General features: G+C 48.0%; 1 protein-coding gene across 3 annotated transcripts in view; it reads right to left on the reverse strand.

Annotated features, from left to right (window-relative positions):
- LOC146797845 (acylamino-acid-releasing enzyme-like) overlaps nt 1–19,430 on the reverse strand; it is a 342,949-nt gene that overhangs the window by 232,090 nt on the left and 91,429 nt on the right. For all 3 annotated transcript variants that reach the window (XM_085625041.1, XM_085625040.1, XM_085625042.1), the window contains exons 5-6: nt 15,191–15,266; nt 3,153–3,319 (exon numbers count right to left, since the gene is read on the reverse strand). In XM_085625041.1, the coding sequence (XP_085481167.1) occupies nt 3,153–3,319; nt 15,191–15,266 (243 nt within the window). The remainder of the gene's footprint in view (nt 1–3,152; nt 3,320–15,190; nt 15,267–19,430) is intronic.

A 19,430-nucleotide genomic window follows, 5' to 3' on the forward strand; every position in this document is an offset into this window, starting at 1 on the left:
GGAATCCGTCCAGCGGCACTTTGCTCTTTACCTGCCTTAAGGTGAATCGATCGAAAAAGATGCCTGAAAGTGAACAGTCTATGCCTTTCCTACAGGCAGTGTAACTGCACAGCTGCCAGGGCTCTCCGGAAAAACACGACTACAAGTCCCGGAATTCAAACAATGGAGTAGCTAGTAGCTCATGGACCTGGGAAACTTGGTATGGCAGTAACAGACAAGCTTCAGAAAGAGGGGAGCAGTAAAAGGTCGGTGCTGCGTAAATAAGGGGCAATGATTAACATTTGCCCTAATGTTGATTTTAAAAGTAAACTTTGAATAAACAATTCTAATACAGACATTTCATGTTTTAAACCGTTGTTTTCTAATGTGCAAGGCGTATTTAATTGCACTGAAACGAAGACCACAACTCCCAGAATCCACTAGTTTGTGACTCAAAATCCTAGAACCTTTAAACCTACGCACCTCCGGTTTCGAAACCGGTAATTCGAAACATGTGGATTCTGTGTTTTTTTTTTTTTTCCTGCCTTAATTTCCCTTAGAGGAATGCAAAAATATTGCAAACTATGAACACGTTCTGACTAAAATTATGCACAATATGTAATCCTCTCCACACCGGAGTCGGAGAAAACGTTTCCAATTTGAGCTGGCCTTGTGGGGGGTGCGCTTCCCGCGGCGTCCAGAGGTGGCGCTGTGTCCCCGAGGTCGAGAGAGTCTCTGCTGATGTAACACTCTCAGCAGGGCAGGCAGACGGCGCAGCCCCCATATTTGTCAGATCCTACAGACGGCGAGTAGCTAACAAACGAAAAGAGACTTTCTTGGACCTGGACGAGGTGACAGACCTGCTTCTTCCCCCCGCCGAATCCCGTCCTAACCCTCGCTCCAGTCTGAAGCAACCAAAACATTCCATTGCGGTGCATTTTTATGCAGCACGAGTTGCGCGATCTTCCCCGGAGCAGACTTTTGAACGCTGGTCAGTTTACTTTTGTCCTGGAAAGAGCGTGTCCTGCTGGGCAGTCAGAGCAGAACAAAAAATAAAAAATGAGTGCCGGTGAGTGCCAGCTGCAACCACCGGTTCACGTGGTGTCTGTGTTATGCCGTTATGTGTGCTGCGAAATGCACTCATGCGTTGTGGTTGTGTTAACTATTGTGTTAGGATGATTTTGGATCTAGAAATGCGTTTAAGCGTTGAGCGCGGTTCCTTATGCCAACGAAGGTGCACTCATATGCACAAATGTGTGTTTGTTGAAGTTTGTGTGCCTTTCTTGTGCGTGCTTGTGAGGCTGTAAGAAAATAAAACTTTATTAAAGATAATAAAAACCCTAATGTGTATCCGTGCTTTGCGGCGAACGGCTATACCGGTTGTGTTTGTGTATTTAGAGCAGACGATTGTCACGCCATCATAAACACCTTTTAATAACTCTGTGTGTGTAGGTGGCTCTGTGGGTGGCTCTATTTGTGTGTGGGTTGCTCTATGTGAGTGGCTCTCTGTGGGTGGCTCTATTTGTGTGTGTGGCTCTGTGTGTGGGTGCAAATGCAATAGGTCTCGCATTTGAGAGGGATTAAGCTATTGACATTGTAAATAACAATGCCGTTTCTTTAAATGTTTTAAAAACAAAAACATAAACAAAAATAATGTCATGAGCAATGCCAATAGCTCTAACTTTAACAATGCCGAGACCATTGCATTGTAAATGCTTGTTAGACTTCAAGCTGTCTCTAAGGAAATGAATCTGACGGGCTTTCAGTATCTGCACATAAGAGAATGTGCCAGCCTCGGTTTTCAGATACAAGCGAGCCATATCAATGTCTGGGAGAATTCTGGGTTAACCGAATTGAGACATTTCATAGTACAGAATAGGCTGATTTCCTGGCAGGAAATATTGGCCAGGATAGGGACCCATCGGAAACCGGTCTTTTTCAAATATCTGCGGTTAGTCTCCTGGTTTAGAAGCACCGGTGGTATAATTGAATCCCCTAATCATTTGGCAGTGGCCCTCTATGGGGCCAAATTACGAGGAATAGGCAACTGTTATAAGTTGCTACATAAAACGAAATATCCTTTGGTGATTCAGAATCATTTGGAAAAAATAAATCGGGAGACTGACTGCAGATTATCCGAAAGGGAGTGGGAGTGGATCAGCCACTTAGGGGGAAGAGCACTGCGTGCTGCCAATTATAAGAGGATGGCCTTTTTTATCAAGGTGGCTGGCTTATCTAACACCTTCTACTCTAAGTAAAAGGTTTCCAGAGGTGGAAGATAAGTGCTTTCGGTGTTCTAAACCTGGGGAAGGTGGCTGGCACCATATTTTTTTTGTATGTCCCGGTCTCAGGTCTTTCTGGGAAGCCGTGTTTTTCAGATATGGAGCGCGCAATCGGAAATAGAATCCCGATTGAAGCTGAGGCTGTCCTGTTTGGCTATTCTAAGGGAGGGATACAACAGTCTACACCAGAAAGAGTTTTTATATTTATTGCAAGTGCGGTTGCACGCTCATTAATCTTGCAAAATTGGAGATCTACAGGAGCCCCCTCGCATCTGAAATGGATTAACAAAATGAAAAGGGTAAAAAAATTTGAGGAGGCCTATGCTAGGAGGGTAGGAGCTGTAAAAAAGTTCGAGCGAAACTGGAAGTTTTTTTAAATGTTGGAGAAGACTCAATAGTAAATGAAATATTGGAAGTGATATACCCAGAAGTCTTCTCCCTACATGGTCTCTGTATGGAAGTGAACCTCCTTTCTGATTGTTTTTTCTCAAGAATGCACTAGCACTTTATAGACGTTACCTTTTAAATACCGGAAGCGGTGAATTGTTTCGAAGTATGTTTTTTATCGATGTTTGTATGCTAATGAATTCCCTTTATCTTAACATTACTGTGATTATTTAAGCCTTGCATTTGCACTTTAGTGGTTTCGAGAACTTGTATTTTTTTCGTTTTTGATCTTAAAATATGTGGTCAATGCTGTTTTGCACATGGCACATTGCACTTTTGATTAGTGCTTTTTTTTTTTCCTTTCTTTCTTCTTATACTATTGCACTTTAATGCCATATTATCTATGATATGATTGTAAAATGTATTCTGTAATGTATTTCGAACCTCTTGCTCTGCTCAATAAAAAAAAAAAAAAAAAAAGAAGAATGTGGATAAGTATCGTACCTTCTTAACATTGTCCAGTGTTGTTGATTTCTTATCAGCCTCTTCAGTGGAGTGGCTTAGCTCTGGTGACACGGTTTTGAAAAAGGATTCGGATTTGGGATTTTTCTTTTCTGCCACATACAGGATACGGGTACCCGAGTGTGACCATTCGAGACACCCAAACTGATCTATTGTAAAAATATCAGACACTGAGAATAATGCATATCACCCCTTCTTGTAAAACATATGGCCCCTGCCTCACCTCTTCTTTGACTAGGTCCTTCCTGGATGGCATTTCACAGAGGTCACTAGAACAAGAGGCTAACACAAAATAAGGCTTTGTATTGGCATACCAGGAATATCTGAAATGTTTACCCAATAGCTACCTGCTGTTGATTGCCCCAGATAAACCTTTTTCTAAATCATTAACCTTTTATATTAGAAAAGCATTCAGGATATTCTGTAATAATCGTAAAGGCAGCAATACAACCTTTGTCACCAATATAGTGAATAAAGTGACAAATCAAAAATATTGAAATTAACCTAAACTTGTCATTATATTACCTACATTCTATGTATAGTTATCAAGCTACACAATACTTCTCAGGATGTTGTTTTTTTTTTTTTTTTTAAATTTTTATTTTGCAAGTTTTGTTAAAACAAAAAAATAAACATACAGCTGTGGTACAGAGGCGCCATTGTGCGCACATTTCAATGGGGGCGGTACAAAAAAGGAAGGACAAATGTAGCGGAGACAGATTCTGTACGGTGAGTGACTTGAGCATCAATACAGTCCTGAAAGAGGGTAGTGGTGGTCCTGAAAAGGAAAAGACCTGCACATCAAAAAAAAACACACACATTTGTCAGCAGATAAGTTAAAGAGGCGTAAAATAACTGGGTATATATGAAATAGAATTCGGGTGCTTAGTTAGCTATGGACATTCACTACCCGAAAGTGTCAATAAGGTAGATAAAAATCCACCTCAATAACATGCAAAAATATATAGCCATTGCAGCACTAGCCATACACCTCCGTAGTAATACAGTCCTCATTGTAAAACAGTAGCCAAAGTGCTGAGCCCAAGAGATCATTGCAGGGAGTATCTACCCCTCCGGGGGGGGGGGGGGGAGGGGGGGGGAAAGGGGGGGGGGGGCAGCACCCACATCACGCCCTCCAAAGCGACACACTCTCCCATAGAACAGAGAGGAGATCCACGCCACAAGCGCAATCAATGCCAACACATCCTAGACCAGATCTCGAGCAAGCATCCCCAGCCGCCGCACCAGTCGGCACCCGCTCATTCAGCATCTTGGCCGCTATCCGAGGCCGCCGCCCCAGCAAGGAGATAACACTGTAATGGGGCCCATATATCAGTGGGCCGCGACCTGGGCGGCATGAGCTCAGAGTACGTGCGGATCTGATCCTGACAGTAAACTAGATCTCTCATCCACTCCTTAAATTTGGCGGCCCTGCCCCTGCCCCAGCGACACGCCACCCTCCTTTTAGCAAGCAGAAAGGCCAGTGCGATGAATTTACGGTGCGCCGCCTGTATAGGTTCTACGTAACCCAGCAGGGCCAGGAGAGGGGAGGGCTGTAATACTGTATCGACCATCTTGGAGAGCGCCTCAAACACCTGGCACCAATAGCGGTGAACTGCATCACACGTCCAGGCCAGGTGAAGAAAGTCCGCACCCGGAGCCTGGCACCTGTCGCAATTATCATTGTCACGTAGCCGATATTTGTGAAGTCTGGCGGGCGTGAAGTAGAGCCTATGAAGGTATTTATAATGGATAATCCTGAGGCGGCTACTGGAGGATACGCGGTCCGTCTGCATCAGGCAGAACTGCCACTGTTTGTCCGTCAGCGGGACACTTAGTTCCAGGTCCCATTTCTCCCTCGCTGCTAACCGTGGCGCCTGCAAGGAGGTGTGGACCGAGCGGTAGATTTTGGAGACCAGTTTAGCTGGAGTGTCGTCGCTTAGTATACGATGCAGCGGAGCCAGATGTGGGGGCTCCTGGGGGAAGCAGGGCATGAGGGCCCTCAACCCCTGCCGCAGGCGCAGGTAGAAGAAGACATCGAGGGGAGTAGGTTGAATGGTGGCATACATGTGCTCCATGGACCGGAACGTGCCGTCGTGGTACAGGTCGCCCCACGTAGTCACGTGAATAGAGCGAAGCAGTTTTCGGAAGCCCGTCTCCTGCAGCAGGGGCATGTCGGGATGATAAACAAGAGGCAGGAGCGGCGTGTACACCATGTCGAGCTCTAGGGCGGCGGCCAGCTTAGTCCACGCAGTAACCGTACTGATCAATGTCGTGGGCGTCCTATCTCTGCCTGTCACTGGAATGTACAGCGCACCCTCTATGGGAACGGGATGGGCCAACCAATGTTCCGCCGCTAGTTGGGGCATGTATCGGGGCTGTCGCAGCCAGTAGTAAGCGTAGTGTGCCTGGGCTGCCTGATAGTAGAGCTCGAAGTTAGGAATGCCGAAGCCACCCTGCTCATAGGGCCTGGTCAGGACGTCCCACCGGAGCCGGGGGGACTTCCCGCCCCACACTAGTCTGGTAAGCTCCGAGCGGAGCTGTCGAAAGAAAACAGCACCAGGATAGAAGGGAATATTCAAGAAAAGGTACAGTAGTTGCGGCAAGATCACCATCTTAACCAGCGAGGACCTGCCAGCCATGGAAAGGGGCAGGGTGATCCAGCGAGTGATGGAATCAGTAATGCGGGACATGGCCGTCCCATAGTTAGCCCTCATGAGTTCTTCTCTGTCTTTTTCAATGCGGACGCCCAAGTACTTAAAGTCCCCGTCACACCAGGCAAGGGGGAAGTCGGGCACAAATCTGCTCGTGGAGGCCGTCAGGGGAAATATACAAGATTTGCTCCAGTTGATCTGAATGCCGGAGATCACGCCAAACCGAATGAATTCGCGGAGGATCGGGTTGAGATTTTCTTCCGGCTCCCGTACATAGAGGGTGATGTCGTCGGCATACATGGATACGAGTATCTGCCTCTGGAAGCATCGCAACGCCTTGTCCCGATGGTGTTGCCGCAGTTTGGCCGCTAGAGGCTCCATGGCCAGAGCAAAGAGTAACGGCGAAAGGGGACAGCCCTGCCTGGTGCCCCTGGTAATGGGGAAGTCAGAGGATAGCCTCCCATTCACTAAGACTTTGGCTCTAGGGGCAGTATACAATAATTTAATCCACGAGATAAATATAGCCGGGAAGCCCATGCGCCCCAGAACTTGGAACAGGTAGTCCCATTCGAGTGAGTCGAAGGCCTTCGTGGCGTCTAGGAACACGGCGGCCATGGGCAGATCGTCATGCACGGAATTAAGGATCGAAAAGAACGTGCGCAGGTTATGCGTTGTGGCTCTGCCTGGCACAAAACCGGCCTGGTCAGGCAGTATCAGGTTGGGGAGCAATAAATTGATTCGATTGGCGATGAGTTTGGCTAGAATTTTCACATCACAGTTGAGGAGGGAGAGAGGCCTATAGGAGTCACAGTCGTGAGCCTCCTTCCCCGGTTTAAGGAGCGAAGTAATGAGGGCCATGCGCATCGACGGGGGGAGATGCCCCACTTCTAATGCATCTTCGTAGACTTCTCTCAGCACCGGGGCCATAAAGTCGATATAGGTTTTGTAGAATTCAATTGGTATTCCGTCGAGTCCGGCGGTTTTTCCTGAACTCATCTGCATAATGGCCTCCCGCACCTCATCAAGCTCAAAAGGGGAGCTCAGAAACTCCCGTTGCGCATCGCTTAGCCACCCCAGGGACACATCGTCAAGGTAATCATGCAGTTGGAGTTCTCCAACTCTAGTGGACGCGTAGAGTACGCTATAGTGAGCTACAAACTCATTGAGGATATGCGCGGTCTCACTGTACCTTGCGCCATCCCCTCCTCTAATCTCCATGATCGTATTAGGCGGTCGTGCTAGCCTCATCGTTGCAGCCAGGGCCTTCCCCGGCCTCTCTCCCTCTCCATAACTCCGGGCCACCCAGTATTTGCCTCGAAAGTTAGCCTCCCGAGTGGCCTCCGTGGTGTATTCGGAAATTTTGTCCCGAATGCTTGCCAGCCCAGCGTCGTCAGGGTTGGTCGCAAGGGATATCTCTAGCGCCCGGAGGTCATCTTCCAAGGTGCGCAGGCGCGCCATAATGCTCTTCAGTACCCCTGAGCCTTTGGCAATGCACAGGCCCCGGAGGGTCACCTTGAAAGCATCCCATATAGTCTCAACGTCTTGCACTGAGTCCTTGTTGCGCTCAAAGAACGCCAAGCACTCCTCCCGCAGCTCCTCTTGAAAAAGGGCATCGAGAAGGATCGTGGGCTGCAGCCGCCAGGCCGCCAGAGGGGGGCCGAGTTCCGCCGCCCGCAGCGTGACTCGCACTGGCGCATGGTCAGAGAATGTACGCGGAAGATGTTGCGCTCCAGTCAGCGCCGCATGAAACTGCGGGGTCAGGAAGACGTAATCGAGCCTGGCCCAGGAGCGCGCCTGTGCCGTGAAGTGGGTACCCTCCCGGGCATCCACATGGAGGTGTCTCCACGTGTCAATCAGCCTATGTTCTGCTATGATGTCCAAAAGCATCTCACGAGACCGTGTGTAATGATGCGGGGCCGGGTGGGACCTGTCAAGCGCCGGGGCAAGCGTAACGTTAAAATCTCCCCCCAGTATGAGGTGCTGCGTACCCACACCTATTAGATCCGCACCGAGGTCTGCGAAGGAGGCAGGGTCGTCTACATTGGGACCATAGCAGCAGGCCAGAGTGACCATTTTATGGCCCAGTCTCCCCCACATCAGGCAGTATCGGCCTTGGGCATCACTTTTCATACCCGCCAGCACGAAGGGGGTAGTCCGTTTAACTAATATAGCAACCCCGCGGGAATAGGAGGAATAGGACGAAAAGGCAGAGCACTTCGCCCATCTGCTAGCGAAAGTAGGGGCAGCCTGCGCCCGGAAATGGGTCTCTTGAAGGAACGCTATGTGTATAGCGTGGCGATCTAGGTAGGAGAGGACGTTCCTTCGTTTCCTAGGGTCCCCCAGGCCTCTAACATTCCATGTGAGTACATTCAAATCAGTGTCCCCCACGGCCAGGTCGACCAGGACAGGTAGGAAGAGCAGCGGCCGAGGGGCCCCATCCAGTCACCCCCCATCCGCTGCATGCGCGAATTGCACTACGCACCACACACCTAGTCTCAAGCTTTCCACCGTCCACATCACAACTCAAGCCGAGGTCGAAGGTATCATTAATATACGGGTAAACATCACGCCCCCTCAGGGGTCTACGCCACAAAAAGGCAGCAAAAGTTTGGAATAGCTCCATGAGCGGCAGCGTCTTGTACACAGCTGTAGCAAACATAACAACAATATAAAGGACCATCTCGGGTCCTGAACCTAACCCAGCAGGCCGTCCTAGCAGGTCAGCAGTAACCGGCTCTAGTGCCGGGCTACAGAGGGAAGTGAGGCGCTTAGCCCTCCAACACCTGGACCCTAGGGCCCACCCAGCCGCCCCCCAAACAAACCCACAGCCCAACTTGGGCAAGATTACCCACAGAAACCCGCGTCCCAGCACCCCGCCCCCCACCCACTGAAGCAACCCCAACTCGCCAGGAATGTCAACCCTCCCCCCACCCAATCGAACCCTCAGTAAGCTCAACAGGAGCAACTTAGTCAATAGAGTCCAGGGGGTACACCCTACAGGGGACATCCAGAGGGCACACAGATCCACCCTTGTCTGCCCGTAACCCACCATTGTCATAGAGGGAGGGAGTAGGGTGGTGCCTGGCATACATTACCGATCCCCGTCCAGCACGCAACCGGGCCTCCGTAAGTCAGTCAATACACAGCCCATCAAGTGGTTCACAGGGGAGGGCAAACGGGAAAGGCACAGAAAGGTGGCACAGGAATGCAGAGCAGGAATCACGTTAGTTCCCAAATGGGCAGTCAATGTTCGTTCTCCGAGGCAGCATCTTGTTCATCAATTCGGTCTCGATGTGCTTTCCGCAGGGATTTCAGAAAGTCCTCCACCTGCTGCGGATTCGTGAAGAAGTGTTGCTTCGCTTGATGGGTGACACGTAGCTTCGCCGGGTAAAGTAGTGCATAGTCGATTTGGAGGGCTCTCAGCTTTTTCTTTACATCAATAAATTTGCGACGTTGGTCTTGCACAACAGGAGTAAAATCAGGGAAGACGGTGAAGTTGACCCCCTCAAAGGACAAGTTCTGGTTCGCCCGCGCAGCCCGCAGCGCAGCATCGCGGTCGCGATAGTTCAGGAGCCGTGCGATGATGGGCCGGGGTGGGGCGCCGGGACGTGGCCGCGGGCCAAGTGACCGGTGAGCCCTCTCCACGATGAACTGCTTGGAGAAGGCGTCTGCTCCGATTGAGGCGATGAGGATCCTCTCCACATAGTCCTCCATGCGCCCCGTGTTGGTGGACTCCGGCACACCCACCACGCGGATGTTGTTGCGCCGGCTGCGGGCTTCCAACTCCTCATTTTTAGCAGCTATGATGCGCAGGACATTATCCATTTTATTGAGCTGGGTAGAGTGGGATGCGGTCGCATCTTCAGTCTCCGAGATCCGCCGTTCGGCCTCAGCAAGGCGCTCCTCATGGGCATCGATCTTCTGCGCGTACGCATCCATTCGGGATGTAAGGCGGTCCACCTTATCCACCACCGTGGCGAAACCTTGCCTCATTTCCCGCATCATTTGCTGCATATCTATCGGCGGTGGGGCCTTGTCCACGTCCAGCCCCGGGGGGGCCTGTGCGCCTCCATCATCCGGCGCACTCCGCAGCCCCGGCTTCGCAGCCGGGGCAGCGAACGACAGTTTCGCCTGCTTAGCATCATGTTTGCCCATCGTGGGCTCGTCGTGGGGGACCAGCCCACACCACAGAGTCGTCTTCAGGACGGGATCTGCCCCGGTGGGCGCCGGTGTGCACCTTGGCGCAGCGACGGAGGCAGGCCCTCCGACAAGTCACAAAGCCACAGGGGCAAGCTCAGCCAGCACTCTGATGTGGGCCCAGTATCCGGGAAGGCCGCAAGCCCACGCAGAAAAGCCCTCACACCTGGGACCCCAGAGTAGCACCAACAGGGGGGGGGGGCCGCCAGGCCGCAGCGAAGGGGGGCAGGGGGAATCGTTCAGTTCCGGGCCCACGCCGCAGATCACTCGTCCGCCAGTAGCACCGCCGGAGGGCCCGATAGCCCCGCCGCAGGCTCTCCGACAAGTCACAAAGCCACAGGGGCAAGCGCAGCCAGCACTCTGATGTGGGTCCAGTGCACGGGAAGGCCGCAAGCCCACGCAGAGAAGCCCTCACACCTGGGACCCCAGAGTAGCAACAACAGGGGGGGGGGCCGCCAGGCCGCAGCGAAGGGAGGCAGGGGGAATCGTCCAGGTCCGGGCCCGCGCCGCAGATCACTCGTCCGCCAGCAGTACCGCCGGAGGGCCCGATAGCCCCGCCGCAATGTCCGCGTCCCGGTCAACTCCGGCAGCGGGGGCCGCAGCGCCCAGGCGGAGCGGGAGGAGGGGGAGGCCCGTCCAGCCGCCAGGCAACACAGTTTCTCCAGTCTCGGGGTCGCACAGGGAGGTCAGCCGTTCTTCGCCGTAGGGCCTCGGGGATCCACACGGCGGCCGGGGGGGAGGGGGTCAAGCCAGGCACAGCTCCGCACTCCGCCGACCCCGCACCGCAAGCAATCCCCTCGTTCTCCTCAGCAGAGGTCGCTTCGGCCAGGGGGGAAAGGCCAGGGCCCACTTGCCTCGTGCGCAGCACCGGGCTCGCGTGGTTACAGAATCCGGCCGCCGTCACCACTGCGTCCCAGCTATCGGCCCGACGGGGCTTCCAACGTGTCTCCCAGCGTCCTCGATGGGCTCTCGGCTCCAAAACTTCAGCCGGAGCCGCAAGGGCCCAGCAGCCACATGGACACCCGGTCACGGTCCGGCGGGTGATCGGGGAATCAGGATAATGGTAGGATTATGTGTCCAGGCAGCAGGAGCCTCACCGAAGCGCGGCCATACTGCGTGCGCGCCCTCTAGCGCCCCCCTTCTCAGGATGTTGTTCTCTTTGCTACTACAACATACTCTCCCTACACTACTAAACTGTTATATGTTAACTATATGATTTCAATAATGTCTACCTTTAGTAGAGATAGAATCCCTCTGTCTGTAAATGTACTTACACAAAATCCTATATATTTTAAGTATTTATATACTTTTTAGTTTTCCCATCATTTTCCTCAAATGACAGGACCTATGCCTTTATTACTAGTTGGCTAACCCACATAGCCTTGCTCTTAATATAAATCCTTTAGCTCTGTTGAATGGCACCAGAATTCATCAAAGGCTTCACTTATGAAAACAGTCAGATGAAGACTGGTTGTAACAAATAAATGCGGGGGGCAGGGAAGAGTCTGTGGTACTGATGACACTTAGCTGTACCCAAAAAATACAACCGTTCACATCATCAACACCTTGGTGACCGGTCTGCCCAGACTCACATCTTGGTTGAAAGACAACTTTCTTATTAATCTGGACAAAACTACATAACTTTTTTCCCCCTTGTTAGCAAAAAAATCCACGCCTACAGACCTTCTTGGATTTGAACGGCTTCAGTGCGTCACCTGTGCCATCAGTCAAAGCACTGGAATTCACTACTGACTCTGCCCTTACGTTTGTTACACACATTAACACATTAGCTAAAGCTACGAACTTCCAACTAAAAATGTTAAAGAAAATAAGGCACGAAATTCCCCATGAAGTACTTAAGTCAGCCATGCCCCTTCTTGTCACCTCAACATTAGACTTTGGAAAGCGCCATATTGCCTACAGTTCCACTCTCACACTCCATTTAAAGCGGGCCTTCACTATGTTACCAGATTGGTGCACAAGTCAAGGAAATTTGACTGCATCACTCCTATTCTCTACAATTTCAACTGGGTCCCTGATTAGGCAAGGATTAGCTTGAAACTCTGGGACTGCACCTAAGTGGCCATACACAAGTCCTCCATTCTTAGCCAAACTCCTGACCATCGCAGGTGGACCCAGAGGCTTAAGAATCAAGATACCTAGAAATTCTCAAATTCAAGACCTCACAAGCCAGAAAGATATATTTCAAGGGAGTAGCGACTACGGCATGGAGTCCCCTCTCACTTAATCTCAGAAAGACTATATCCTTCCTTGCGTTTAGAGGACAACTTAAACCCATCGGTTTAAACAATTCCTTTCCCAGTCCTAGCCTATATAAGAATGCATCCTGCTATAGTAAGTTTTAATTCCTAAACCACTGCTATGCCACGTGCTTTATGTATTTATAGAGAAAGTAACATTCATTTTCTCTACCTGCTGGTTCTAATCTACTGAGCTTCTTTTTACTCTTTCCCTAATGTGATTTATCCTACTCTTAGTTCATGGTTCCAAATAAAACACCTTCTTACCGCATCTAGTCCTAGTTACATTATGCAAATAATTATTTAAATAAATAAGAATAACTAATATTTTTTTTTACAATTTGCTACTGTGAGCACATGGAATCAATGTTGCACTACGTCTGCACTGTAGAGTGTTAAGAGGATGGGAAGTCCAGCTCCTAGCTTAATGAGTTATTTAAAGTAGTATGGAATGATACAATGCCTGAGGACGATGGCCGCTCTATGTGTGTCACACAAGCCAAACTTCCCTTTTGCATTACCAATCTAATTCAGGCATCACAGGTTGCACCAGGAAAGTGTTTAGTTTCCTAGGTCAAACTTTTTCTCCATCCGTTTTTGGGCAAAGAAAGTTGAGTCATTGGTTTAGATGATATAGTTATCTGGTTAATGTGCTTCACGGGTTTGTGTCTAGATTTAGAACCGCTGCTACTGTTCCTTGATTCAGTCCTAGATGCAGACCTTTTAGGTTTCCCATTCCCTAATTATTGTTATTTGGGTCTGGAAAGTTAATCGAGCCAAGCAGTTCATTCAGTCTCTTAAGGGGATACTCAATGGTTGGGTACATGTGGGCAGTTCTGATCACGGTCAAAACAGTAGACTTATTAACATCTAATGTTTTTCAATGTCTTGTGTATTTGGTTGATGTAGTCCAATTCAAAGTTTATATTTTCTTACTATCACATAATGTATTAATTGGCACCCTTGTTGGCACGCCTAGCTAAAAGGCTAACAGCTGATTAGGCATAGAGTTTCAAGCGCTCTCGTCTCAGTTTTAGGCAGCTACTTCACTGCTCATGAGCCTGGTAAGGGCAGATTCTTCTGTTGAGTTTTCAGTCTCCAACATGGTGAGCATCCTTCAATTTCATAGTGAAATTTCAGCAAGTGCCTAGAAAGGGATTCAGTCTGTAGTATGCAGTACAAATAATAATAAATATTCATGTAAAAGAATTCAGTTCAATCAACCATTCACATTTTAAAAAATGATCCTGCTACATCAATAAATATATGCAAAGTGGCTCAACAAAGAGGAACCATGAAGACTGAACAATAGATGAAATTAGCAGAAAATTTAGAACGTTGAGACTCATTCTACTGTGTTGCTTTAAATCTGATCACACGGGAATTTGAAGAACAAGAGATCTACCGCTCATGAGAGAATTACCTCTAATGGAAGATTGTTCTGGCAATGGAAATGGGGTCTTTGGTCTATGTATGGTTATGTTGAGAACTTATCTCTGATTGTTATATTATCCATTGCTAAGGTCTAGAACAAAGTAAAAGCTGAAAATTGTAGAATGTTGAAGCTAACTTCACCTACGCCAGAGGTCTACAAACTGTGGGGTGCACCCCACTGAGAATCCTTGGCAGCATCCCCAGGGGTGCGCAAAGGCGTCTGCAAGTACTTGTAAATGAAGATAGTCTGGAAACATGACTTTGTTTATTGGGTACCTGGCTGTCTTCATTTACACCTGCAGGTTTAAGTGCATAAAAAATAGTGGGAAACTGTAATCCTGGCTGCCCTGGGGCAGAGGCCTGGGCAGGGATAGAGTGAGCGGGGTGTTAGGGCCAAAGATGTGGCTAAAAAGAAGACAATGTTCTGTAATTATCTTGTTCTTTTTTCACCTTCAGGTAACTGCATATGAAAGAAAAATACACACACACCTTAAATGAAAATAAATGCAAGTTAAACGAATCAGTGGGAAATGTACTCTTTTACATTCTGAAACCTCCGTTGGCTGATGCGATCAGTGCAGATGTCTTCATGACGACAGAGTCACAGAACTGAATCCTGGTTGGTGCAGTGGGGAATAGTGACTTGTGTATTTATAGTGCTACGAGATCACAGCCAATAACAGAAACCCAATATGTAAATCGTTATATATTGATATATATGTCACCAGACTGTACCTAGAAACATTTCTTTAAAAGGGGGCACTCTGGAACTCAGCTGGTAACACCCTTACAATATCTTTCAAGAAGCATACATCTTTTTCACTGTGGAATCTAAGTGACTTTATTAATTGAAGCATATACTAGCTCCTAAGCAGCCTCTATATTTGGCAATTAACCAATTGAACACATTTCAGGTAGCAGACACTCTAGTGAGAATGCTTGTATCTTCTTTAGTTTTCTGTCCCACGCTCGGCTTCACAGCACAGTAGCCGTCCTGCTTCGCCTTCAGGCAAAGGCCTATCAAGGTCAGTCTTACATTTTCAGGTATGGTTGTTTATGGTAAAAGGTGAGTCCAGGACGTGGCAAGGAGGAGAGCAGTGTTACATTGGTATGCAGAGCCCTGTTTATCTTTAAGGCTTTAGCCCTTGTATACGTCTAATATTTAATGTAGATTATGAGCGAAATAAAAGGTATCCTTGAAATTATGTCACAAGCCCCAACCTTGCGCTCAGGCCTGCCCTTTCCGCTCCCTCAATCCTTGCCATAACGCTTTGGAGGGGGCCTGACTTTAAAACATTTTGCTGTGGGGGGCCTGTGAGCAAAACAGTTCGAAGACCTCAGCCCTACTCGGTGCTTGGTTTGTTTATTCCTTTCTGTGCTCTGCAATGTAACAATGAAGACTTGTAAAACATAACTTGTACCTTGGCAAAACCTACATCAAGTTGCTGGGAAGCAGAGAATGATTCTGCCTTACCGTCTGTGTAAACTGGCCCATGCTTGTTTAAAGGAGTCAGATCCACATTTTTGACTTTTCTGTTTCCTTTCCAGATCTGTAAAGACATATTGAGATCAACATAAACTAGACAATGCCAATAATGTTTTTTATTCTACGTTACTACTTTCAACTCATCACTCATTGATCTAACCATGTACAAAATGTAAAACCCTGCCCACAGTGGCTCAATCCAAGTCATGCTTTGTGCTGGAGTGATTGTGGTGCTATAATTTATTGGGTCTGCATAGAAGGTAGGTGTTTTTATAAGTGGCTTATTCTCAGTCTGTCTTCATGCCTAATGCCACTATATGCCATTTTGTGGGTTCCTCCAGTGAATGTTCCCCTAGTGAAGGGTGTTGAGTCTTGCAAGCTTTATCTACCCCTGGTGGGTACACAAAGAGGAATTGCACAATGCAGAAAGGTAGTAATATGCTATACTGATTCAGTAGTAGTTTATCCAAGTTAAGGGTGCACATGATGGGTTGTCTAAGTTAAGTGAACTTTTCTTGGAGGTCTGATATTCTAACCTTCAACTAAACCTATGTGAATACATTCTTGGATTGCTTTGGGTGCTTCCGTCAGGTAGTCATATTACGGAATAGTATGGCTTCAACATAGGAGCGGTCGAGTGTTCTTCCTAGTCCTGTAAGTTCGTTCTCACAACCCAGTGCAATTGTGTGCCGCTTTGTGAGATTTCCAGTGGAAGTCTCTATGGGAGGATGGGTGTTGCAGCTTCCCACCAACCTATGTGTGTCAGCCTATGGGAACTACATCACAACAGTTTAAACTACACATATATTATACTGATATAACATTGTCAGTATGGGTATTATTACCTGTCAATGCCCATATGGAATTAGAAATCATATTTTCCCCAGAGGCTCTTGTGGGTTAGGGAAGTGGGCACAGGGCAATGACTATGGCCAGTGATCATGTCCTCTTCTCAGAACACACTGAGAATTGCCTGAGGCTGTTACAAGAGAATACTCCAAGCAGGGGTACTTTTGCCATGCCTCATGCCCAGTGCATGCAGCTCATGACCATATGCTGTTCACTGCAGATACTGCATGCAGGGGTACTGGACAAAGGGTATGACAGAAAGATGAGTCCTATGCTCAGTAACCACTATGTATGGCTGCAGATCTTGGCCAGCTGCTAAGTTGGGCAGGAGTTCTGTGCACAATGCCAGGCCTTGTGGCCATCTGTTTGTTATCAGTCACAACATTTCTTCTTATGAAAACACTTATTGTCAGCCTATGTAACTGCTTTCTTTGTTCTCCATGGAATGTCAATGATATAATCAATTAGTCTTTCCTCCATGCCTAACCTGGGTGAGGACATCTAGCTAGCAATAGTGGCTCCTTACAGTATGCACTCTATGAGGATATCTATTTGCTGACACTGGTTCTATGGATGTTTGAGTTTCCATGCATTGACTATGAGGACATCTGTTCAGCGTCTACATAATCTATAAGTTAATATAGCAGTGGAAAAACATATCTTGAGTTTTTGCTTAAGTTGACACCGGTTAATATAACTGCAAGGCCAAATCTCAAAAGACAAGGAGTATACTACTTAAGGTAGTAACATAACCTGCCATTCTCCCAGGGATTACCAGCAGCTGTTATGTTAGACCACTGAAGGAGACCACCTTTAGGAACAGAGAGTTCCCATAGACAGGAAGCCTCACCTCCTCACCAACTGTAGAGGTGTGCAGTACCATTCTCCATCTTTCAAGGATGATATCAGGTAAAATAAGCGCAAAGAGCTGGTTTCCTCTTTCATCCTATTGAGTTCCCACCCATAGCCCATGCCCTCATCCTGGGCTTTGCAATACTGAGGCCTTCATTATGAGTAGCATCCTAATTTTAATGAGGCTAGTAAAAGCATTTACAACCCCCACTGCAATCAAGACTTTTTAAATTTTACTGAATCAAGATCTCTGAGAGAAAGTAAAGGGGGAAAGATGAGATATTACCGGGAGAATCTATCCTGGAATAACAAGTTCCCCCAGTAATTACTCACTTCTTTGTGGACTCTCAGGGTCCACCTCGTAATGGGCCAGGATTTCTCCTCCCTGGAATTTATTGGGAGGTAAGACCGGTATCAGTTACCCAGGGGTGAGGAAAATTCTGCATATTTTCTGGGCTCCTTGTAATGAGAGCTATATTGGTCTTCCAGACTCCTGATTGACAATAAACCATTCTTTATACAGTTGCTTGACTAGGCACCAACTAAAGAAGTTTCAAACACATAATTTCTGCATTAAAAGAACTTCACAAGCTCCCGCTTACTGACAAAACCAAGTCAGTTGTGTGATTTATATGACAATCCATGTGATGAAACCTGAGCACTTTTACTCTAAATTCAATAATATGTTCAGAGATTCCAGGCAGGGATAGATTTTAGACAAATTTTCTGACACTGGACACACACCTAACACTGACCTCCAGTTACATAAATACAAAATGATTCAATCTATTTCCATGACAACTGTTCATTCATCAAGGTATTACAATTTCAAAATCATTATTGTATTTAAACAAATGATGGTAATAACTCAATGCCACGCCAAGACATCAAAATAGAATAGTGTGAAAAAGGGAGAAAAATACAAAGTTAGACATATCCACACACTGATCCCCAAAAACCTCGGCATAGCAGGAGCAATAGAGCAGTAGATTTCAAACACATTCTGGACTAATATCCCAGCTTTGATACCTCCCAAAAGCAAAAGGTGGAAGTTGAATTATAAAGAAGCTCTCTCCATTAAATATCAAACAAATGTTTCCTTTGACTGCCCTTAATGATTTGGCATTATGAACATAGTGAGCTGTTGAAGCAAAATGCCCTAGCCTACTAGGGGTGTATCCAACACATTCTCCATCCTAAAGCAGAAAGCTATTGTCAATCAACAGGTCCTCTTTGAGTCCAGGATGCAGCTACCTGCAAAGACCCTTTTAACCTAGGAAAGCATTTAATAGCCCTCATTTCTTTCTTCTTGGGTAGGGCTCATCTCTGGACAAGTGATATCAGAGGAAAATTATTCTCTGGATGATTTATAGTCTTATAGTAAGTTGCTTGGTGATCCCGAGGTAGAGGGTGTTACAATAGTCCAACATGTTGGTGGCTAGGGTGCAAGTGACAGTTTTTCTAGTGTTGCTTGGGAGCTAGAATATCTGCCTCAACATCTTCAGGGAGTGGAAGCAGGATGCAGTGGCGACGTTGACTTGTGCAGTCATGTCCAGTTTGCTGTCATGGGTTCTCGGTCTGGGTTCTGAGCTTGGGTGTAGGTCTGAGTTTGGCTGGCCACCAGTTGCAGTCCCATTGTAAAGTGATCTTGCTGAAGAACTCTACTTCTGTCTTGTCTATGTTGAGCTTGAGACTGTTGGCTTTCATCCAGTTAGTGACTTTAGTCATGCAGGAGGCAAACTTTTTTCTCGTGTTGGGGGTCTTGTTCAAGAAGGAGAGTATGAGTCATATGTCCTTGGCGTATTAGAGGATATTGATGTTGTGTGTGCAGATTACATAGTCCAGAAAGACCATGTATGCGTTGAAGAGGGTAAGGCTGAACAATGAACCTTGAGCCAAAACCCTACACCCTCCCCTCCATTGTCCATTGTGCTGGCACTGTCCCTCCCACTTTACCTGCGTGGTCCACTGTGCTGACACTGCCCACGCCTGCCATGTGGTCAATTTGCTACCCCTGTCCCGTACCAACTGCCCTGTAGTGTCCAAGTCTGTGCTCCCATCCACTCTCTCCTGTCTTCCAAAATTGGTTGTGTTGCCACTACCCCTCCCTTCTGCCTTCCATGGTCCGCTGTGCTGCCAAATCCCCACCCGCTTGCCATGCATGGATCCGTTGTGCTGCCACTGCTCCCACGCCTACCCTGCATGGTCAGCTTGCAACCCTTGCCTCCCTCTACCTAGACCTCCATTGTCCATGTGCATGCCCCACCCCTCCCACCTGCCTTCCATAGTCAGATAGCTGCCCATGCACCCCCATCCCTTCCCTCCTTTGTTCATGTGTGTGCCCCTGTTGGCTCCCTCTTAACCTCCATTGTCCATTGTGCTGCCTCTGCTCTCCCATCTGCCTTGTGCGGTGTATTGTGCTGTCACTACCCCGACTGCCTCTCCTCGCAGCCAGCTTGCTGCCTGCCTTTGCTGTCAATGGCCTCGCTACTTCCCTTTGCAGTCAGTTGTGCTGCCACAGCCTCTC

Source organism: Triturus cristatus, chromosome 9 (assembly GCF_964204655.1).
Source record: "Triturus cristatus chromosome 9, aTriCri1.1, whole genome shotgun sequence".
Classification (NCBI taxonomy): domain Eukaryota; kingdom Metazoa; phylum Chordata; class Amphibia; order Caudata; family Salamandridae; genus Triturus; species Triturus cristatus.